The sequence below is a fragment of the Chiloscyllium plagiosum genome, unplaced genomic scaffold, assembly GCF_037043375.1.
Source record: "Chiloscyllium plagiosum isolate Xiang-an unplaced genomic scaffold, Cpla_swu_hap1 HiC_scaffold_36, whole genome shotgun sequence".
Classification (NCBI taxonomy): domain Eukaryota; kingdom Metazoa; phylum Chordata; class Chondrichthyes; order Orectolobiformes; family Hemiscylliidae; genus Chiloscyllium; species Chiloscyllium plagiosum.
In genome coordinates, this window is record NW_028270174.1 from 18,997,082 (window position 1) to 19,022,008 (window position 24,927).

The 24,927-nt window shown below is 40.5% G+C and overlaps 1 protein-coding gene across 1 annotated transcript; it reads left to right on the forward strand.

Annotated features, from left to right (window-relative positions):
- Positions 1-273: 273 nt before the first annotated feature.
- Positions 274-17,936, forward strand: LOC122539430 (transcription factor Jun-like). Its single transcript, XM_043674269.2, has 3 exons — positions 274-609; positions 1,409-1,462; positions 5,442-17,936. The coding sequence occupies exons 1-3, from the start codon at positions 345-347 to the stop codon at positions 6,053-6,055; spliced, it is 933 nt and encodes a 310-aa protein (XP_043530204.2). The 5' UTR covers positions 274-344; the 3' UTR covers positions 6,056-17,936.
- The last annotated feature ends 6,991 nt before the right edge of the window (positions 17,937-24,927 follow it).

Genomic DNA, 24,927 nt, shown 5'->3' on the forward strand with positions numbered 1-24,927 from the left:
GGGAACGTGCAAACTCCACACAGACAGTCGAATCGAACCTGGGAACCCTGATGCTGTGACCGTACAACTTTCCGGCTCTCGAGCACCTGAAGCCGGGGAAGTCTGGGGGAGGGGAAGACAGGGGGCGTCAACACGTCAGAGGTGGGCGTGTACACGTCAGATGCCAGCGCGATGACGCGTCGGTTATAATTACAACGTGCGTCACCCGCGCGAGGATGTGCGTCAACGGCTGAGGGCCGGCGCCACGTTCCCATTGAGCGGAGCCAGGGCGCCGCTAGGGTCCAGACACCCGACTCCTTTCCCTTTTCTTCCCCCCACCCCCTTGTTCGTCGGGAGCTGTCCGGATGGGAACGCCTTTTTACCAGGATGAGGCAGTGAGCGTCGGCGGCCGGCTCCAGACCGTCCCCATCATGATGTTGATGATGGAGAAGAAAAGCGCGGCCGAGCGGGAGCGGCAGCAGCAGCAGCAGCCGCAGGAGCAGGCGGACAGCCCGAGAGCAGGAGCAGGCGGCGGCACGCTGCAGCGACGGTCCCCCGAGCTGGAGAAGGCGGCGGACGGGAGCGGCCCCAGGCGGGAGCTGGAGGCCCTAGTCCATCCCTTTGTGAAAGGTATGGGGATGGGGATGGGGAGTGTGTGCGGCTAGGCCTTGGGGATCCGTCTAATTGGCCCAGGGCTGGGGTAAGGAGGTGGGCGGGGATATCCCCAGGAGCCCAGGCCTCGGGCGGCCAGAAAACTCCGTGCTTCCCCCTCCAACACTTTTACATGTCAGCCCTTTAACTTCCCGTCAGTTCTACCCTGAGCCGGTTAGCAGTCATTTCCCAGTCTCTCATTCCCCCAGCCGCTCCCTGCATTCTTTGGTTAAAACAAAGCTGCCACTGTACGTGTCTGAGACTGTGTGTCTGTCTCTGTGTGTGTGTTTCATAGGGAACTATCCAGTTTGACAGCCTTTTTAACAAACTTCTTCCAACTGCACACGAACACTTCGTGCCTGCATCATTATCTTGCTCCTGGTAACCTTGAAAACGAAGGTTTCGGACTTTCGAGGCAGCCCCAGGACGTGACCTTAACACACTCCTCCCAATCTTCCCAAAGTTTTCTTGAGATCTTGTTCTTTAATTCCGTTTTATTCACAGACTGTTAATCCTCGGCTTGGTGCCCGTTCCACCTCATCTGCTCCAGTCCTTTGTAGAACGCTAATGTTTTTGTCTAGGTTTGAGGTTCTGAGTTGTTGACAGTCCTGGGCAGAATGGTAACCATAGCGTTTTTTTGTGAAACTGCTGTTTTAAATTTTTGGTTTCTAGTGTGTATTTTACTGCATTCTTAACCCGTGAAAGTTTTAACTTAAGTGAAAGATGTCTTGGGTATTTTAAAAACATGTATATTGTATCTTTGTATTCCAATTTTCAGGTCGAGAATTCCTAGAGGGAAGCAGAGATCAAATGGAAAACTCTCATCCCTACTGTAAGTATTTATTAAAGCCTGTAGGATCATTATTGTAGAAGTAGTTCATTTGGGTGCATAAAGTGCTTCAATCTTTTTATTGGGCTGTATGGCAGATGTGGCCAGTGGAGGCACAGTGTCTCATATGGACACTGAGTTAAGAAACTAGTTTAGTGAGGGATCCAAAGATGTGCAAGTTAGGTGGATTGACCTTGGTAACTTGCCCATAGTATCTAGGGGTATGCAAGCTAGGTGGGTTAGTCATGGTAAATGTGGAGGAAACTGGATCTCTGTGATGTTCTTCAGAGACTTGGTGCAGCCTTGATCGACCACATGGCCTTTATCCACCAACTAGCAATTCTGTTAAATTATCAAATCTGGACTCAAGGAAAATGGATCAGAGTATTTTCAAAGTAGTTTAAAAGTTCAGAATTCTGACAGGATAGCGGTTTTGGGTTCAATGTAATGAAATTGCTTAAAAACTCTAGGTACAATAATATACAGAAAAAAGCTAGTGGAATGTTGATCTTTGTCACTGTTTGGAATACAAATGATGGATATTGTTCTGCAGATGTCCCAGTCTCAATAACTTTGACAGGGAGAAAGTGAGGACTACAGATGCTGAAGTTGGAAGGTTGGAACTGGGCTAAGGTGGGAGGAAGGGAAATGGGGAAACTGGTGAAATCCACATTGGTCCCATGTGGTTAGAGGGTCCCAAGGCAGAAGATGAGGCATTCTTCCTCTGGGCTCAGGTGGTTATGGTTTGGCGATGGAGGAGGCCCATGACCTGTTTCCCCATTTTCTCCTTTCCTCACCTTATCCCAGTCCCAACCTTCCAACTCGGCACTGCCCTCTTGAACAGTCCTATTGTCCATCTTCCTTCCCACCTATCTGCTCCACCCTTCTCTCCGACCTATCACTTTCACCCCTGACCATCATCGATCTATTGCATTTCCAGCTACATACCCACCCACCTCTCCACACCCCCGATCAACCTCCCGTGTCTCTCAGCCTCCTTGACCCAGACGTCTCATTGTTGATGAAAGGCTCATGTCCAAAACATTGATTCCCCTGCTCCTTGCACAGCCGGTCAGGCAGCATTCGTTTCCATCATCTCACTCATTACATTCGCAGTCTATTGATTCTATCCTCTCCATTTAATCCTTTTTAATGCATGGATGCTATTGTGGCAAATCTGGGTTGCAATCACACCAGTACCACCATTATAATGTTCTTGAGGTGCAGTGCCCAGAACTGGACACAGTACTCCAGTCAGTAACAAAGACCAATGTTTCAGTAAATTTTTTTTGTTTGTTGTTATACCAAAAGTTTTCAAACAATTTTCCTACATGAATCTCTCAATCTCTCCTGCAAAGTTTTCTAATTATTAAGCTATTTTAATAATCTTAACCAACTTCCAGATTTGATAAACCTGCATTTCTCCTCTCTGAGCATCGTGAGCAAAGTTTATTCAATTTTGCTCTTAAATACAAATGTTGAGTACTAAAGCAAAAAGATTACACTGAACTGTTATGAAATAATGGTTGGGCCACGGTTAGAGTTCTGTGCTTGGTTCTGTTTGTTGAAACTTTTCAACAAAGGTGCAGTCCAGATTTATCCAGCTTCTGGGTTTAGGGATTTTGATGATAACCTTAGGTTGAGAAGCTGAAGTTGTCCTCGGGGAAATGAGATTGGGAGATTTGTTGGAAGTGTAGAAGATAATTATAGTTCCAGGTAAATTGACTAGATTAGCTTCCCTACAGTGTGGTAACAGGCCCTTTGGCCCAACAAGTCCACACTGACCCTCTGAAAAGAATCCCACCCAGACCCATTCCCCTATATTTACCCCTGACTAATGCACCTAACACTATGGGCAATTTAGCATGGCCAATTCACCTAACCTGCACATCTTTGGACTATGGGAGGAAACCGGAGCACCCGGAAGGGACCCACGCAGACACAGGGAGAATGTGCAAACTCCACACAAACAGACACTGGAGGCTGGAATCGAACTCTGGTCCCTAGCGCTATGAGGCTGCAGTGCTAACCACTGAGCCACTTGACTTAAAAGCCATTCCTAATGGTACAAGCCTAGGACACAATGACTTAAATCCCCTGTATCATGCCCGCTGATTTAAGGTGAATTTTATTGATGCATTTAAAGATGTGTGGGTTGTTCCATGTTTCTAATTGTCTCTTTTTAAGAAGCAAATTGAATTACTTCGGACCAATTGTATTTTCTTTATTTGATTATTGTAGAGTGCCACAATCGCCAGATACTTCCAATGTTGCCTCAATTATTTGAATATTATTTTTAAAGACTTTGCACCACTGTGCTGTAAGACTTCAAATTGTATAGAAGCATGGTAGTTGTGGAGGAACTGTATGTGTTTTTTGGCTTCCCTTTACTGAGCTATGAGTAGTTGAGCTTTAAAGTTTCAAAGGTCATGTCGTTGGCTCTAGCTGAGCATGTGCGCCTGGAGGTAACTTAGAACTAGTCATAGTTTTGGAAAGTACGTTAGACACAGATCATGCAAAGCACATGATCTCCCAGTTTGTTTAGTAGCAACGTGTCAAAGAAAATGAATAGATTATAAAGCCTTGCCCTAAACTGCAGTCAGAAAATCTCGTATACACAGATGTTGGTATGACATTGCAAGACTTCTACATACTCTGGTATGTATAACTTAACAACTTTTAAGATGTAAGCATTGCATCATCTAACTGGTGTCCTGTAATTTTATAATTAATATAACACTTTTCAACCCTTGCAACATTCTGAATGATTAGTTTTGGTCCTTTTATTCAGCTTTCTAACTTGATAATTTGATTAGATTTGGATTGGGAAGGTTACTGGTCAGATGATGTGTTTAAAGAGAATTTGAAAAATCCTGTGATTATTGCTATAAAATAGGCTGTGTATCTAAAAATTCACCGTGGGTAAAATTCAGACTTTTGATCGTAGGCTGTCTCATAGATGACACAAGTTTCTAGAATAAAAATACCCTTTTAAAAAGGTCAGCATCTCTGTTTTGGTGACTGGACGTCTATCTCAATGTTATGTGTGGATGTCTTTGTTCAAAGGAAATTCAGTAAGATTATCAAGAGCAGGCTTGGTCTGAGTGGCTAGTCCTTTTTTTTGCCACATTGGTTTTAACTGACAGTTTCACAGGGAATTGATGGAAGACCATGATCTTTTGTAAGTAGCAAGAGTGAAGCCAGTTTCCACTGAAAGCAAAACCTGGACTGGCAGTACAATTACAATTGAGGGAGAGGCCAAGATAGAAGGACAGCAGGAGATGAGGTTATGACTTATTCCCGAGAGGAATACTGAAGGCATACATTACTGTTGTATGCAATGGGTGTGAAATGATTGTGATAACCAAAGAAAACAAAACAATTCATTAACTTGTTTTAATAAGACTTGACAGGACTGAATATATAAACATATGTATAGTAGCGATAAACAAATCAGACAGGATCTAGGTGACTTTAAGAAGGCTTGTCTTGTGGCAGTACCTAACTATACTTAATTCTTCAAAATGAATGGGTGAAATTTGGCGTGGAGGAATTAATAAAATAAAATGTTGTTAAATTTTGTATTTGAAACAGCTAAAGTTCAAGAACTTGGCGTGGACTTTCAATGAAGAAATCATTCTATTTTGGGAATTTCTGAACTCTAATGTTCTTGGGCATACTTCATGTTTTAAATTTGAGTTCAAAGAAATTCACCCATTGTCAAATAAAAGCCTTAATTTTGAGATTGTGAAGTTTGAATCTGGAATAATGTACACCCATATCCTAGAAATAAAAATGGGGGAAGCTAAAGATGACGAGAAAGGAATTGGGTGGATACTTGAAAAGGAAAATGTTTGAATCTTACATCAGATGTTAAGTCTTTCAGTAGGTTGGCAATATGCACAGTTGACTGAAAGGACTTTCTTTGCTGTGATATATAACGTGGCCATTTTTGGTGATTTTCACTTTTCTTTCTTTAAAGCACTGCAGGATTTGCACAAGCAGAACCAGCATCTAGTCTTGCCTGGAACTCCGTGCTCTGCCCATAGCTCTACTTCAGTCTATCATGGTAATCTGCATCTGACCCAGACAAAAGGAGATGTTCCTGTATATACTAACCTCAGCACCTACAATCCAAGCCTGCCTAACACTGGTCCTGAAAATTACTCCACTGGCCATGTTCCCTATGCCGGCCCAACATCTGCACCGCACCATTTCTCAACCTTGGCTCAGCTTATGTGTCCAAAGTATCAAGAGGAGCCCCAGACGGTGCCTGAAGTAGGTCCACTGAATGAATCTCCCCCACTTTCTCCAATAGACCAAAGAGGGCAGCAGATCAAAGCTGAAAAGAAGAGACTGAGAAATCGCATCGCAGCATCCAATTGTCGGAGAAGGAAGCTGGAGCGGATTGCTAGACTGGAAGACAAAGTAAAGACTCTAAAGTCTGAAAACTTTGAATTAACCTCAACTGCCAGTGTCCTGCGTGAGCAAGTGGTGCACCTCAAACATAAAGTAATGAATCATGTCAATAATGGATGTCAAGTGGTCCTTGCTTCCTCTAACCTCTTAAAACCAGAAGAAAATGGCAGTTTCTAATAAAATACCCTATAAATTTAACTTGGTTAAAATCAAATTCTTTTGAAGAATGCTAGTTTGGATGCTTACCTTGACTCACTTTTGTATCCTCTAAGCTGCTAAACATGATCAAGGTTAATCAACTAAAAGATTATGTGGAGCAAATTCATCTTGAAGAATAAAGAGTGACAATCTCGAGTCCAGTGCAACACCTGTTCATATCTGATGTAATTTCAGCTTTCTTGTGAAAAGATTCTTGTTAACATTTTACTTATTCTTGGAAACTTATTTAAATATACGTTAAATTTTTCTTACTGAGCCACAAATTAACATATGTTGAGAGTTCTGTCTCTTTGCAAAGTAAGTTTCTTCACTCCCCCTGCCCCCAACATGTTACTGAGTGAAATTGAAAATTTGTACAAAAAGAATGATCTGTGATTTACCAACTGACACAATTGCAGATTATTTCCACCCAAGAGTAATCTCAAGTATAGTTAAGACCATGAAGTGTAAAATTATGAATTTCTAATTTAGATTTTTAGAATATCTTTGAGTTGCAATTTTTATACTGCTGATGGTTTCTATTTATGTTTGGGTTTCTTTGAGTTGGTGATGTCATTTCTTGTTCTTCTCAGGGGGTGGTAAATGGGGTCCAAGTCAATCTGTTCCAACAGGAACTCTTATCAACAAACACATTGACTTGGACCCATTTACCACCCCCTGAGAAAAAGAAGAGAAATGACATCACTAACCCAAAGAAACCCAAACATATAGAAAGCAGGAATCATCAGCAATGCTTTGTCCGGAGGCTCACTGAAAATGTTATCTAGTATGTGGACAAAACGTCTGGAAATGAACCTTCCAGCTCAGCGAGCAAACCTATATCCAGAACCTCAACCTGAGCAACAAATCTTCTCAAAACTCGCTAAAATCTAGATACTATCAAATACACTGGAACAAATGTTTGTTTGAATCATAATGGTACTATCAGAAACTAGGTTAATACAAGATGATTATCAAATGATTGGCACACTTGAGCAAGAGCTTGATATTGTCTATTATCACTATTTTCTGCAATTGTTTTGTTAATATCCTAAGATTTTGTTACTTTTGTATAGGTATTGCATGCTTTGGCAATCTGATGCACATCGGTGCTTGAACATTTGAAAGGAAAGTGTTTCACTATTGGTATAAAGCTGTTGTGTTGCCTGCAAATTCGGGTTATTCACCCATTCTCTTGTGTAGTGCATATACGTACTTAGGGAGAGATTAAACCAAACTTGATACCTGAGTTTCAGGGTCAAGCTCCTCTCTCAAGTTTGAGAACAAAACGTACGTGGTCCGAGGAGTGCTAATGCATTTCCAATACTGATTGAAAGACAATACCTTGAATGGTAGCTGTCAGATGACTGGTCAAACCAAAGCCTCGATATCAAGTACCACTATTTGAAGAAGGGTTGTAGGTCCTTCTGCCTTAGCTAATACCTAAAACAAGCATGGTGACACAGTGGCTAGCACGGCTGCCTCACAGCGCCAGAGACCCGGGTTCAATTCCCGCCTCAGATGATTGACTGTCTGTGTGGAGTTTGCACATTCTCCCCGTGTCTGCGTGGGTTTCCTCCCACAGTCCAAAAATGTGCAGATTAGGTGAATTGGCCATTCTAAATTGCCCGTAGTGAGTTGAAGGGATAAATGTAAGGGAATGGGTCTGGCTGGGTTGCGCTTCGGCGGGTCAGTGTGGATTTGTTGGACCAAAGGGCCTGTTTCCACACTAAGTAATCTAAAAAATGATTTCAACTTATTTGATTGCACACTTGGATGCCAAAAATTTTCAAATTAGCTTTTCAATTCCTTCATTATGTGCCGACACTTTGAAAGCACAGTTTGCTGTATTTGCTTGAAATATTGAGACCCAAAGAGGCATGATAGAAGTAAGGTTCTTTGCTCGATAATGAAAAGCTTTTCTGTATCTGTTATATGCTCTTGATCTGCTTTAACCGGACAACTTAATTAAATTGATTTGAGTTTGTGATACACTTAGTACAGTGGCGCAATGTTATTTGTAGATATTCACTAACTTAAAATCATTTAACTGTTAAACTATCTGACTAATTTTTAGATAGTAGTCAAGATGTTTGTGAATTGATTGCTCTTGTATCAAGATTGAAATTGTTATAAACATCTGCCATTTTCAGTGATATTTAATACTTAATGATCATCTTATATTCAGATGAAAAACATTTAAGAAAGAGCATAAATGAAGGCACACCATGTGGCCATGGTGGCTGAAATGGACATGGAAGAAATGTGCCAATCTCCCAGGGACTTTTAATATTACATCCTGATGGTGTTGGGGGCAGGAGCAAAGAGAAGAGGTTAGGAAATTCCCATAATTTGAGTTGTTAATGACTTTAGATTGTCCTCTACCATGTCTTTCATATGCACTTATGATTAAATGAAAAAGTCTACACAAGATTTATGGGTTTAGTAAATTTTACAAAGTACTTGTAGATTACTGTATTCTATTTTATGAAGTATGCCAGTTTCTTTAAGAATGAACTTTTTGTACTAATCTGTTCATTGTTAGGCTGTTCTTTGCTGTAAAACTGGGAGTAACTATCAGCGTCTTTAATGCATCTATTGTAAAGGATTTTAGAATTGGTGTTCTACAGCACAGGAAAGGGCCGTTTGGTTCATCAGGTCTGTGCTAATCAAAGACAAACACCATTGCGTAATTAATCTAGTAGTTCAATGTTTTCCTCCATCCATGGGTGTCAGTGTTCAGTGAACTGACTTGTATTCTGTGATGGTCACCTTTTTTCATTGGTCTGTGCTAATTTCCTCTGCAGCATTTGGGACATTGCTCTCAATAAAGCTCCATTTTAAAAAAAAATGTATTGTCACCATAGTGGTTCTTTTTTTAAACTCTGGGAAAACTGAAACCTCTATTTCTCAATGTTTCAACAGATCCTCTTTCTCATCTCCTGTTACTCCAATTGTTCAAAATCAGTAAAAACTTTTAGTCTGGGACTATGCAACAAAAGTCACTTCCTTATTTTCTTACATTTCAGCCTTAAGAAGATTTACGTCATTTTCCAGCAGCTCAATATCCACTTTTGCCCTTTTTTATATCTAAAGAAATTTTTACAGTCTTTGTTTATATTACTGCCTTGCTTATCCTATTTAATTTTTTCGTTGTTGTTGCCCTCTGGTCCTTATAAGTTTCCCAATCCTCTGGTTCCCACTGCCCTTTGCCACATTATATGCTTTCTCTTTTGTTTTTATGCTAATCCTGACTTCCCTAGTCAACCATGATTACCTCATCCTCCCTGTACTATGCTGCTTTTTCTTCTGGATGAATCTCTGTTGTGTCTCATGAATTACTCCCAGAAACTCCTGCCATTGCTGTTCCACTCTTTTTTTTTTTCCCCCTAATCTGAGAATTCCATCACAGACTGTGTAAATATTTTCTACTGAAGTAGACAAATCAAGGCAAGTGTGGGGATACTGCTCCTTTAACAAGGTTGTGTTGTCCTTAGTTTTGTTTTCCAAAGTGTTTTATGACTTGGGTTCTGAAATCTGACTTGATCTACTTGAAGCTTTTAAAATAAAAAAAAGACTTGTACAATGGAAGAGGGGCGGTAGATTATGTGAATTGGTCATGCTAAATTGCCCATTGTGTTCAGGGATGTGTAGGTTTGGTGTATTAGGGGTAAATGTAGAGTTGTAGGGAAGGAGAATGGGTCTGGGTGGGTTACTCTTCAGAGGGTTGGTGTGGATTTGTTGGGCCGAAGGGTCTGTTTCCACACTGTAAGGTTTCTATGAATTCTAGTTCTCCCAACTCTGCTTTTCTCTGGTTTGGATTTTTTGCAGTCTGGCTGTTCAGAGCAAGCAGTCAATCTGTTTTGAGGCTGATGGTCAAAGAAACAGCTACATGGAAGAAGAGTTCTGTGCTGAATTGCTGATATCTCTCCTGTAAGACCCTGTGTTTCATTAAACTTTTGTGTCAAGGGATGTTTACTGGAGATTGTTGTAAGAATTTGAAACAGTATCATTAAGTTGGGATAATCCATTGGGTTTTTTGATAAATTAAGTTATTCTATATCTGTTGTCTTTTGTGTTTCATTTGGTAATAAATCTTTAAATCTTAAATCCCTGGTTTGGCCAGTTGCATCATTCCTGGGATATCCACATTGCTAATTGTTTTAAGCAGGTTTAAAGTTAGGAACTGGCTGACATTTTTGAAATATTTTGAGCGTGTCTGGTCTGATCCGTAACAGAATTGGGGCTCTTTCTGGGATTTGTTTTTTAATTCCAGTTTGGGATTAGGGCTGCTGGACTTGAAGGAAACAAGTGGTTGGGGTTAGTGTCTTTTGTTCTGGGTGTTGAATTCGGTTGGTTTAAACATTGCTTGGGATAGCAATGGCTCTTTCAGTCACTCGAGTGTTTTCTGGAGGTGGAAAAAGTGACTCTGGGGATTTTTACAAAAGGTGAATAAGACCAAGCTGCTGGAATTAGCAGACGTTCCTTCTGTGAGTAAAGGAGAGATAATTACAACAATAGCTCAGCATTTAAATTTGCTGGAAACACCATCAGAATCTTTGGAGATGGCTAAAATTCAATGAAAATGAAGCAGCTTGAATTGGAGGCAAAAGACAAGGGCAACAGAAATGAAACTGTTTGAATGCCAATCGAAAGCAGAGAAAAGAGAAAAAGAATGAATTGCTTTGGCAGAACAAGAGAGAGTTTGACCTTTAGAAATTGGCACTTAGACAGGAGAATCAACTTAAATGGATGGAGATAAAGGCTGAAGGTAAGCTGAGTGAGGATAGGCAAACTCTTGGTAGCCAAAGGACTGGTGAGTATATTTAAGTATATTCATGCATTTCCTAAACTGGATGAGTGGGACGTGTAAGCTTTTTTCATCTCATTTAAGAAGGTGGCTAAACAAGTGCAGGGGCCAGTGACTGTGTGGATTTGTAGGTACAGCTGGTGAGGTATTTGCATGGCTATCAGAAGAGGTATCTGGAGTGTATGAAGAGGTGAAGAAAGCTATCTTAAATGCATATGAACTTGTGCCAGAACCCACAGACAACGTTTTAGGAATCTAAGATTGGATACTGGTCAAACCTTCATTGAGTTTGACAGGATCAAACAAAGTCATTTTGATTGGTGGATGAATGATTAATAGTAAAGCAAACCTATGACACTGTTAGATGATTCTTTTGGAGGAGTTCAAAAGTTCGCTTCCTGAAATAGTGAGAACTTGTCTGGAAGAGCTGAGAGTTTAAAAAGGTTAGATAAGCACCTGAAATGGCTGATTATTGAGTTGGTCAGTAAGTCGAAGTTTGGCTTCCAAAATCAATTTCAATTCATGAGGGATGGACCTTGGGGAAAAGAGAAATCCTCACGTGGAAAGGGAGAGGTAGATCTCTGAAGACCAGAAGAATAACTTATCACTGGGTAAAAAGGCAACCTTTTGAAGGGGAAAGAAGTTATAAAGCTCTGGTGTTTTCACTGCAAAAAAGCAAGCCACGTGAATCACAGTGGTGGGTTATAAAATGCACTGGGAAGCCAGTGAATTTTGTTGGAGTAGTAATGCAAAGCACAGTGGAGGCTAGAAAGCTCCATCAGAATATAAACCTGGTCGGAGGTTGCTTAAGGAGGAAGTGCCACACCTTAAACTTTACCTTCGCCCGCATATGTTTTATGTGCATAGGCCAGGAGCAGCAGGTAAAGAGGTTACAATATTGAGAGATACAGGATCCCCTCAATCTGTGATGTTGAAAGATGAGATATGTACCTCTGAAGGACTATTGCCAAAAAAGGTGCTAGTATTGGGAATTCATGGTGAAACAAGTGCTCAATTATGTAGTGTCCGTTGAAGAGTGAAGAAGTTGTGGTAGGAGTACTGGATAAACTCTCAGCTCTAGGAATCCAATTTGATCTTGCTTATGATATAACTGGTTCACAGGTAGGTGTGCTGCCTACTGTGGTTGAAAAGCCAGTGGAGACTCAGGCAGCTGAATTATTGTAGGACACAAACCCTGGGATTTTTCCCAACTGTGTGGACATGAGGTCACAAAGTCACCAGAGTACAGTTAAGGAAGTGGAAGTGGCAGAGACCCTGTTTGATGAAATGTTTGACACAAAATGGGAGCAGATAGGTGACAAAGCAGATATCTTTAGTTCAGAGAAATTAACTGAATTACAATGGCTTTAAATTTTCATCTTTCTGCTGTATCAAAAGGCATACTTGGAAAAAGAATCTGAATGTATCCCTGAATGCTATTATCTTAGAAATGATATCTTAATGAGGAAATTGAGACTATCACATGTTCAGGTAGATGAGAAATGGGCAGAGGTTCATTTAAGTCACATCACCAGTGGGTTATAGAATGGAGGTGTTGCAAGTGGCACATGAACTACCAGTAGGGGGTCACTTAGGGGTGAGGAAAAACTCGTTAAAATATAGAAACATTTTTACTGACCTGGACTGCAAAAAGATGGAATTGAATTTTGCCATATATGTTAGATATTTGGAAAATCACAGGCAGTAATAAAACCTGCACCTTTAATACCTATACCTGCAATTATAGAGGCAGAGATGTACAGCATAGAAACAGATCCTTTGGTCCACCCGTCCATGCCGACCAGATATCCCAACCCAATCTAGTCCCACTTGCCAGCACCCGGCCCATATCCCTCCAAACCCTTCCTATTCATATACCCATCCAAATGCCTCTTAAATGTTGCAATTGTATCAACCTCCACCACTTCCTCTGGCAGCTCATTCCATACACGTACCATCCTCTGTGTGAAAAAGTTGCCCTGTAGGTCTGTTTTATATCCTTCCCCTCTCACCCTAAACCTATGCCCTCTACTTCTGGACTCCCCGACCCCAGGGAAAAGACTTTGCCTATTTACCCTATCCATGCCCCTCAATTTTGTAAACCTCTGTAAGGTCGCCGCTTAGCCTCCGTTGCTCCAGGGAAAACCGTCCTAACCCGCTCAGTCTCTCCCTGTAGCTCAGATCCTCCAACCCTGGCTACATCCTTGTAAATCTTTTCTGAACCCTTTCAAGTTTCGCAACATCTTTCCAATAGGACGGAGACCAGAATTGCACGCAATATTCCAACAGTGGCCTAACCAATGTCCTGTACAGCTGCAACATGACATCCCAACTCCTGTATTCAATACTCTGACTAATAAAGGAAAGCATACCAAACACAGTTGAGGAATCTTTTACAAGAGTCTTAATTGATTGTGTAGGATTCCCGAGGAAAAGTGGGAATCAGTATTTATTAATAATAATGGATGAGTCCACTAGATTTCCAGAGACCATTCCATTATGCAATATCACTGCTAAGAGGATTATAGAGGAATTGCTCAAATTTTTCATGAGATACAGACTACCAACAGAGGTACAAACAAATCAAGGGTCAAACTTTACGTCAAAATAATTCAAGAAAGTTATGGACAGTTTTGGAATAAAATAATTCTAATCTACTGCATACTATCCAGAGTCGCAGGGAGCTCTAGAAATGTGGCAGCAGACATTAAAGACCATGTTGAGGGCTTATAGTCAAGACTATCCAAATGATTGGGATAAGGGAATTCTATTTGTACTTTTTTGTGATCAGAGATGCTCCAAATGAATTGACCAAATTCAGTCCATTTGACTTAGTTTATTAGCATGAAGTGAGAGGACCACTAAAATTGATTAAGGAGAAATTGGTAAGTCAGAACTCAGAGACCACCTATTTGGACTGTCAAATTTTAGGGAATGATTAAATTGGGCATACAATGAAACTGAAAGCAGACCAAGAAATCAAAACCTTGCAATTTTGTTATCAGCGATAAGGTGTTAGTGTTACTTCCAATGGTAGGTGAACTTTTAAAAGCAAGGTTTAGTGGACCTTATCAAGTCGAATGGCGTTTGAGTAAGGTGAACTATTTGATAAGGACTCTAGACAGCAAGAAATCTCAGTTTGTCATTTAAATATGCTCAAAAGGTATTTTGATAGGGAAGGAAAGCAAAAGGAGACACAGGGGGAAGAACTAAGTTCAGAGGATTCTGAAACCAAAAGAGAAAATGCTGGAATATCTCAGCAGGTCTGGCAGCATCTGTAAGGAGAGAAAAGAGCTGATGTTCCGAGTCTAACTGACCCTGGTTGGGCCAGCTGCATCACTCCTGAACTATAAGATCCGGGCTACTTTCTTGAAATATTTTGTGGGGGTCTGGTTTGGTCCATAAAAATGTGCCTTGGAAGAATAATGTCAGCATTTGTTAGAAAACCTGAGCATTAAGAAAAACGTCAGAAAGCAAATGGGACTTTTTAAAGTTCTTGGGAGCTCACTTGTGGCATTCTTCATGCAGATTGTAGGAATTCTCTGGTAATGTATTGGTTTTATTCTTCCCCAGAGCTGGAAACACAATGTCCACTCTTAAAACCTGTCATAATTTGAAACAGCACTATTAAATCAAGTATTTTTTTTTGTCTCTCCCAGTTTTTGTTTTTTAATTTTTAAAAATCTTTGCTTCTCCATTTGCTATTTCTATTTTTCAGCATCATTTTGCTAATTTGTTTCCTCTATCTTCTCTTTATTCCACTTGTTACTATGCCCCTTTCCTTCATCATTTTGTTATTCCCTTTCTTTTGTTCCGTGCTCCCTTTTTGCTGTTCCTCAAAACAGCCTCTGTTATCAGTTTTTTTTCCCTGTGACACTCCATCTTCCTCCCTAGATCTGATAACTGCTTGCTCATTTGGCAGCCAATAAGCTTTACTGCGTAAACATTTTATGTAAGTTCAAATGATTTTCTATTCCCCAGCTGCTTCATTCTGGCAGTATTCTTTGTGCATGATTGTATTTGTGTTTGTTTAATTCAATCAGCAATGAGGACTTTGTAAGCTTAATGCCAAGAATTATGAAAAGCAGTGACAGGCTTGTGGAGTAGATCAGTGAAGGGCAAGGCTCAGCTGGAAAATAAGGCAGATTTAAAAAATCACAGCCTACCTTAAGCAGGCATCAGCTGAAGATTAAAAGGTGCTCAGTAATAAAACCTGCCTGCATGTAATATGGCTCAAACTTTAGTAAAGCCTTAACTGTCTGGTGATCAGAAAGATAATGATTTTCCCTCTGTGGTAAAACATGAACTGTCAATATAATGTGGGTGTCCATAGCTTGCAGTTTAAGACACAGTCTGGGCATGGAAAAAGCATAAATATATATGATTGTTACTGAAGGAGTTACAGTGCCAAATATTAAAGATTTATAATACTGCGGTTGGGGAGGTTTTAAACTAATGTGGCAGGGGCTTGGGAGCCAGAAGAGAAAACAAGTGGGCAGCGAGGTGGAGACTGGAGACTAAGAATTATGAAGATAGCATTAATAAAGGGGTGAGTAGGCAGAGAGCAGATGAGTGCAAAAAGACTGGTGGCCTGAAATGCATCTACTTTAATGCACGGAGTATAGTGTGTAAGGCAGATGAACTTAGGGCTTGGATTGGTGCCTGGGAGTACGACGTTATTGCAATCATAGAGACTTGGTTGAACGAAGGGCATGATGATTGGCAATTAAATGTTCCAGGATATAGACGCTTCAGACAGGACAGGAAGGGAAGTAAAAGGGGGGGTGGAGTTGCATTGCTGGTCAAGGACGATATCACGGCTGTGCGAAAGGAGCACACGATGGAGGGCTTGGGTAGTGAGGCATTATGGGTGGAGCTGAGAAATAAGAAGGGTGTAGTTACACTGTTGGGGCTCTATTACAGGCCTCCCAACTGTGAGTGTGAGGTAGAAGAACAAATAGGTAAACAGATTATGGAAAGATGTAGAGGCATTAGGGTAGTGGTGATGGGAGATTTTAATTTTCCCAACATTGACAGGGATACACTTAATGTCAGAGTCTGGATGGAGTTGAATTTGTAAGAAGCGTCCAGGAGATTTTTCTAGAGCAGTATGTCAATAGTCCGATGAGGGAAGGGGACATATTGGACCTGGTACTGGGGAACGAGCCAGGCCAGGTAGTAGAAGTTGCGGTGGGGGATTTCTTTGGGAACAGTGACCACAATTCTGTAAGTTTTAGAAAACTCGTAGATAAAGAAGAGAGTGGTCCCAAGGGAAGAATACTTAACTGGGCCAAGGCCAATTATATCAAAATTGGGCAGGAGCTTGGAATTGTGGATTGGACACAGCTATTTGAAGGGAAGTCCACATTTGAGATGTGGGAGGCTTTCAAAGATAGTGCAGGATAGGCATGTCCCATTGAAGGCAAAGAATAGGAAGGGCAAGATTCATGAACAATGGATGACAGGAGAAATTGTATGACTAGCCAAGAGGAAAAGGGAAGCAAAAATAAGGTCTAGGCAGCTAAGAACAGAACGGGCCCTGGAAGAATATTTGAAGAGTAGGACAAGTCTTAAATGAGGAATCAAGCGGGCTAAAAGGGGTCATGAAATAGCTTTAGTGAGCAGAATTAAAGAGAATCCCAAAGCATTTTATTCTTATGTAAGAAGCAAGTGGGTAACTAGAGAAAGGATTGGTCCTCTAAAGGATAACGAAGGAAGGCTGTGTGTCGAACCTGAGCGAATGGGTGAGATTCTGAATTACTTTGCATCAGTGTTCACTGAGGAGAGGAACATGATGATGAATGTTGAGATTAGAGATAGAAGTTTGATTAGTCTGGATCACGCTGACATAAGTAGGGAAGATGTGTTGGGTAGGCTAGAGATTATTAAGGTGGACAAATCCCCAGGACCGGATGGGATCTATCCCAGGTTGCTGAGGGAGGCGAGAGAGGAAATAGCTGGGGCCCTGACAGATATCTTTGTAGCATCCTTAAATACAGGTGAGATGCCGGAGGACTGGAGAGTTGCTCATTGTCCCCCTGTACAAGAAGGGTAGTAAGGATATTCTGGGTAACTACAGACCAGTAAGCCTGACGTCAGTAATGGGAAAGTTGGAGAAGGTACTGAGGGATAGGATCTATATATATTTAGAAAAGAATGGGTTTATCAGTGATAGGCAACATGGTTTTGTGCGGGGGAGATCGTGCCTTACCAAATTAATAGAGTTCTTCGAGGAAGTGACCAAGTTGGTAGATTAAGGAAGGGTTGTTGATGTCATATATATGGACTTTAGTAAGGCATTTGATAAGGATCCCCATGGTAGACTAATGGAGAAAGTGAAGTCATATGGTATGCAGGTTGTTCTAGCTAGGTGGATAAAGAACTGGTTGAGCAACAGGAGACAGTAGTAGTTGAAGGGAGTTTCTCAAAATGGAGGAAGGTGACCAATGGTGTTCCACAGGGGTCAATGTTGGGGCCACTATTGTTTGTAATATGCATTATATGATCTGGAAGAGGGCACGGTTGGTATGATCAGCAAGTTTGCAGATGACACAGACTGGTGGAGTAGCAGAAAGGACTGTCAGAGAATACAGGAGGATATAGATAGACTGGAGAGTCGGGCGGAAAAGTGGCAGATGTTTTTCAATCCAGAAAAATGTGATCTGATGCATTTAGGTAAGACTAATTCTAGAGCGATTTATACAATGAACGGAAGAGCCTTGGGAAAAGTTGATGGGCAGAGAGATCAGGGAGTGCAGGTCCATTGTAGCCTGAAGGTTGCTGCACAGGTGGATTGAATGGTCAAGAAGGCATATAATATGCTTGCCTTCATTGGACGGGGTATTGAGTATAAGAGCTGGCAAGTCATATTAACATTGTACAAGACATTGGTTCGGCCGCATGTAGAATACTGTGTACGGTTCTGGTCGCCACATTACCTAAATGATGTGAACACTTTGGAAAGGGTGCAGAGAAGGTTTACGAGGAAGTTGCCTGATATGGAAGGTGCTAGCTATGAAGAGAGGTTGAGTAGATTAGGTTTATTTTTTTTTTTATAAAAAAGGAGATTGAGAGGGGACCTGATTGAGGTTTACAAAATCATGAAGGATATAGACAGGGTGGATAGAGTCAAGCTTTTTCCCAGGGTGAAGGATTCAATAACGAGAGGCCACACTTTCAAGGTGAGAGGTGGAAAGTTTAAAAGAGATACACGCGGTAAGTACTTCACACAGAGGGTGGTGGGCATTTGGAACGGTTGCCAGCAGAGGTGGTAGAGATAGGCATGGTAGATTAATTTAAGATGTGTCTGGACAAATGCATGAGTAGGTGGGGAGCAGAGGGATACAGATGCTTAGAAAGGGCCTGTTCCTGGGCTGTAAATTTTCTTTATTCTTTGTTTTGTATGAAATGGCAGATTCTTCCAACAATGTAGGTTACTTTGAAGAAAATATTAGGGCCTCATCAATTGGAGCAACAACATTATTTACTGTGGCAAAATTACTGTAATCCTAGAAAGAGAACTCAGGTTGAGTCAATATCTCAAAGGGCTTTACAAGTAACAGTATTTTTAAGGATAGTTATTGCTGTAGTAAGGAAAGTTACAATTTAGCAACTGTAAAGTGCTAGAAAAATCCTTGGCTCCTTTAATTTAAGGAACTATCTGAGTTTAACTGTCCAGCCTTAGGAGTGAATGATTATACATTACAGGATCCAACTAAAGGACCACTGGTGGCATGAGGAAAAAAATCTGTTATGTTCAGATAAGCACGTGGAGGAAGAGAAGTTTTGAGGTTTTGTAGAAAATCAAGGGCATTGAACTAGCTGAGTCATTGTGTAGCATTGACACACAAAAAATAGGCCAAATGACCTTCTGTGCTGTAACCATTCTATAATTCTATATATTTCTATTCTGTGCTTTCATTGAGAACGTAAGGCATTAGCAGATATAAATAGATGTTGTTCGAGTTAACATAGCAATTTGAATAACACTTAATGGATAATTAATTGAGTACCAAATGTTTCACTACAACTTCAGTGTATCGTGAAATTACTACTAGATGATGAATTTTAATTAGAATAAGTCTGAGATTATTACAATTGGTAAGGCATATACTGCAATACAGCCTATAACCCAACACCTAAACAATGATGTTATAGGAAATGTGGTATAAACTAAAGGTACGATTTTAAAATCCAAAATGAGATAAAATATGAAGTAGCAGGAACATATTTGAAGTGTAGTGTAACCTAAACCACAGCTGTTGTTATTAAAGCATATTATTATAGTTTCATAAAGAAGGCTAATTCTACCTTTTTAATATGGACAGGATGGGTCATAGAAGTCTCATGCCTTGTTCATTCACTGCTTGGTAAAAGCAGGCAGACTGTTGTATTATCTCAACTTCGATTATAAAGGAAGCCTTTTAGAATTTGATTAATTCTTGGACTATACAGATCCTTAAAGGTGTGAGAATTCAAAGGTTTTGAGGGGAAAATAAATGGATAACTGCAAGGACTCTGCAAGAGAACTCTAAGACAGTTAACTTTGTGGAACAGTATTTCATCAAAAGTTAATATAGCCATCTTAAGTTTGATCTGTGTAAAACTACATAAAACAAAGCACCAGGAATTCTGACAGGACATCAGAAAAAGATGAAAGGAGCAAAAGGCAAATCAACTAATGTTTTCTGTACCGCATAGGCCACAACCTGTTGTGCCAAAGCAGGAACATATAGAACCTGTTCTTCACGGACCTGTGGGAGAAACCTCCAGCTATTCAACATCAGAAACCATTGCAGCCACTAAATTCTGATTTCAAATTTTTAATTCCTTTACCTACAGAAACAGAATTTACAAATATGGAAGTATGTTACAATAATGAATTGATATAACATTCAAATTTATAAGTACCTGTTATATATAACTACTTTTAATCGCTGTGTCTGTATTTTATCCAATAGCTACCATGTATTTTTAACTTGGTAACTTTCACTAATAGTTGTGTAATGAGCCTTTGATCTTGTTCATGGCCTTGTGTATACATTGTTTGCTGTTGGGTATTTTTAAATTAGAATACTCAAAAATCAAAAGAGAGCTAACCAAGGTTCCTGATGAAGGGCTTTTGCCCAAAACATCGACTCTCCTGTCCTTGGATGCTGCCTGATCTACTGTGCTTTTCCAGCACCACACTCTCAGTCCTAAAACATGATGCATTGTAAAAGATGTAACTTAAATAACATAAACACAATTTAGGAGGAGGATTAGGCCGTTTGAGGTTTTAATGCTTGTTCTATCATTCAATAAGAACATGGCAGATTTTTTGTCTCAGTTACAAACTCCCACACTATCCTCACTTTCCTTCATAATCAAAAATCTGTTCATCTCTGACTTATGTAAAGGCTGTAACTTTTATTTTTATGTACAATGTTTTTGATTGCAGACTACAACAGAAAAAGGACTGTTTAAAACCAAGGATTATGGAAGTTGTTACACATTTAAACAGCAAGTTATTAAAACTCATTTTAAATTATATGGTTTGTGCAAGCAGTGGGGGAAGCTGCAGATGGCTACCAGGCCTGAGTACAAAATGAAATTCACTGGCAACAGATTGCTGATTGGTTCATAGTGTTGTGGGTGTCAAAGGTCATCAGCCTGATTTGCTCCTGGATAGCTGAACAGCTTGTGGATGTATACGACATGACGTCTTCAGACCTTTGGAAAAGGTGGTGTGTTTCTCCGCAGTAAAATTACTAAAGAGAGAGCTAAGGAGAACCAGGAGGGGGCATGAGAAGTTGTTGGTGGATAGGATCAAGGAAAATCCTAAGGCTTTCTTTAAGTATGTCAGGAATAAAAGAATGACGAGTTTAAGATTAGGGCCAATCAAAAGTCATAGTGGGAAGTTGTGCGTGGAGTCAGAGGAGATAGAGGAAGCACTAAATGAATACTTTTCATCAGTATTCACACTAGAAAAGACAATGTTGTGGAGGAGAATACTGAGATACAGGCTACTGGACTAGATGAGATTGAGGTTCACAAGGAGGAGGTGTTAGCAATTCTGAAAAGTGCGAAAATTAAGTCCCCGAGGAATCTCTGAGGAACCCATGAAGGAGATTGTCGAGCTTTTGGCTTTGATCTGTATGTTGTCATTGTCTACAGGAATAGTGCCAGAAGACTGGAGAATAGCAAATGTTCCCTTGTTCAAGAAGGGGAGTAGAGACAACCCTGGGTAAAGTGTTGGAAAGGGTTATAGAGATAGGATTTATAATCATCTAGAAAGGAGTAAGTTGATTAGGGAATAGTCAATATGGTTTTATGAAGGATAAATCAAGCCTCACAAACCTTATTGAGTTCTTTGAGAAGGTGACCAAACAGGTGGATGAGGGTAAAGCAGTTGATGTGGTGTATATGGATTTCAGTAAGGCATTTGATAAGATTCCCCATGGTAGGCTACTGTGCAAAATACGGAGGCATGGGATTGAGGGTGATTTAGTGGTTTGGATCAAAAATTAGCTCGCTGAAAGAAGACAGAGGGTGGTGGTTGTTGGGAAATATGCATCCTCGAGTTCAGTTACTAGTGGTATACCGCAAGGATCTGTTTTTATAAATGAGCTGGATTATGGCACAGAAGGATGGACTAGTGAATTTGCGGATGACACTAAGGTTGATAGAGTTGTGGACAGTGACGAACGATGTTGTAGGTTACAGAGAGACGTAGATAAGCATGAGCTGGGCTGAGAAGTGGCATATGGAGTTTAATGCAGAAAAGTGTGAGGTGATTCACTTTCGAAGGAGTAACAGGAATGCAGAGTACTGGCCTAAGGGTAAGATTCCTGTTTGTGTAGATGAGCAGAGGGATCTCAGTGTCCAGGTCCATTGAACCCTGATAGTTGCCACCCAGGTTGATGGGGTTGTTAAGAAGGCATATGGTGTGTTAGCTTTCACTGGTAGAGGGATTGCGTTTCAGAACCCTGAGGTCATGCTGCAGCTGTACAAAACTCTGGTGCGGCCATACTTGGAGTATTGCGTACAGTTCTTGTCACTGCATTATCAGAAAGATGTGGAAGCTTTGGAAAGGGTTTAAAGGAGATTTACTAAGATGTTGCCTGTATGGAGGAAAGGCTGAGGGACTTGACGCTGTTTTCGTTAAGAGAGAAGAAGGTTGAGTGATGACTTAATTGAGACGTTTAAGATAATCAGAGGGTTAGATAGGGTAGACAGTGAGAGCCTTTTTCCTCTGATGGTGATGGCTAGCACAAGGGGACATAGTTTTAAATTGAGGGGTGATAGATATAGGACAGATGTCAGAAGTAGTTTCTTTACTCAGAAAGTAGTAGGGGTGTGGAACACACTGCCTGCAACAGTAGTAGACTCGCCAACATTAAGGGCATTAAAATGGTCATTGGATAGGCATATGGATAAGAATGGAAAACTACCTCCAGTCCACCTGCTATTTCTCCTGCCATCTCTTTTAGTACCCTGGGATGCATTCCATCAGGGCCAGGAGACTTATCTCCCCTTAGCTCCATTAGTTTACCCAACACTAAGTCTTCCGTAATAACAATTGTTTCCAGGTCCTCATCTACCTTTGTCTCTTACTGGTATGTTATTAGTATCCTCCACCATGAAGACCAATGCAAAGTACCGGTTTAATACCTCAGCCATTTCATCATATCCCAAACTAACTACCTCTTCTCATCCTCTAAACTTTGACTTTAGCAATCTTCTTCATTTTATATATTTGTAGAAACTTCTGCTATCTATATTCTGTGCTAGTTTTTTTCTCATACTCTATCTTAATTTTCTTTATTGCTCTTTTTGTGGCTTTCTGTTGACCTTTAAGGTTTTCCCAATCTTCTAGATTCCTGCTGTTTTTGGCCACTTTGTATGCCTTCTCTATCACTTTGATAGCCTGCCTTATTTTCCTAGACACCCATGGCAGATTACCCCTCCTCTTACAGTCCTTCCTTCTCACTGGAATATACTTTTGCTGAGCACTTTAAAAAATTTCTTTGAAGGTCTTCCACTGCTTGTCAACTGTTGCACCATAAAGTCTCTGCTTCCAGTCTACTTTAGCCAGGTCCTCCCTCATTCTATCATAGTCTCCCTTATGCAAGCACAGGACCCTGGTATTGGATTTTATCTACATACTATCCAGTTGTATTTTAAATTAACCAGATTGTGATCACTCCTTCCAAAAGGATCCCAGACTACGTGGTCATAAATTAATCCTGTCTCATTACATAGGACCAGATTTAGGATAGCTTGCTATTAAAGAAAACTATCACGGATACACTCAATGAACCTCTCCTCAAGGCTATCCTGACTGAGCTGGTTCGACCAATCTACATGCAGATTAAAATCCCCCATGATAATGGCCGTATCATTTTTGTAGGCATTAGTTATTTCCTTGGTTATTACACGCCCCATTGTGATGTTCTTATTTGGTGGGCTATAGACTACACCTATCAGTGCCTTTTTCTTCTTGGAATTCTTAATTTCAACCCAAATGGATTCAACCTCATGCTCCATAGAACCTAAATTAACTCTTGGCACCGCCCTGATGTCCTTGCTGAATATCAGAGCTACAATACCTCCCTTGCATTCCTGGCTGTCCTTCTGCATAGTCTGGTACCCCTGGATTTTTAGTTCCCAGTCATGACCATTCATCAATCATGTCTCTGTGACAGTGATCAAATCATATTCGTTCTTGATGATTTGTGCCATTAATTCATCAACCTTGTTATGAATGCTATGAGCATTCAGTAGTGCCTTTATGCTAGCTCAGCGTAACGATTCACAACATCTTTAACATCTCCTGAGTTATCCTTCATTTTTTGCTTCTTTCATAGCCTGCCTTGAACTTAAACCCTCCACATACATGCTAACCTGCTGCTTACCTTTTCATTTATCCTCATACTTCCTGTTGCTTTCCCTTTCCGTTCCCGACTCTCAAATTTGAATTCCTAGTGACCACCCTTTTTATCCTTTTTGCTTGAATACTGGTTCCAGATCGGTTCAGGTGGAGACCGTCCCACTTGTACAGATCCCCCCAGGTTCCAAAACTAATGCCAATGCCCCATGAAATGGAATCCCTCTTTCCCACACCATTCCCTTAGCCATGTGTTACTTCCCTAATTTTCTTGTCCCTAAGTTAATTTACACATAGCTTGGGCAGTAATCCTGTGATCATGACCCTTGAAGACCTATTCCTTAATTTCGTTTTTAAGGAAAGAGGTGGAGAAAAGAAGGGGTTTAGAGTTTTAACCAGTAGGTTTATATGTTAATAGGTCACAATTGTTTATCTCTGGTTAGAAATTATTTATTTCGAATAAACAGTAGTTCTTGTTAACACCAGAAACTTGTCAATCTTTTTTGTTAACATGGCTCTACCTACCAGGTAAATTGGAATCTTGCAAAAGTTATTAACTTTTCTGATGATTCTGGACGTAACAGGACTTGATTTCCAGCGTGCTACTCCAATAAAGTATAACAAAGGTTGCGAGCTTGTCCATGGTTGTTTTGAAATAGAGTAAGCTAATACACCTGATGAAAATGTCAGATTCTGTACAGCAGAGATGGCACTGATAATTGCCAAGGTTTTCTGCAGGTGACAGAGTTGTCTCTGAGACTCTTAAGTGAACGTTAAGAAAAAAACATTGTTTGAATTAGTAGGTAAACTGGAGGTAGCAGTGCCTGCCAGAGCTAGGAAGGTAAATAAGTGCGGTACTAGCACAGCACACTTGTGTTCAGTAGAAATACAAGGGTAGTGATATACTGTACTGGAACAGTAAGATTGCATTATGCTTAAAGCTTGAGTATGAAGAAAAAAATGCCAATGTTGGGAGATAGAATTACAAACAGTAGAAGACAAAAAGGAAAATGGTAGTGAGAAAACTAGAATTAAAATTGCTAAGAAAAAGCAAGGCAAAATGCTGCTGTTGAAACAGGAAATATCCTGATTTTAGGAAGAAGAAATGGTTATGTTACAAACATTTTAAAATAGTTTCATCAGAAGGAAAAGGATAAAAAGGAACAAATCTAT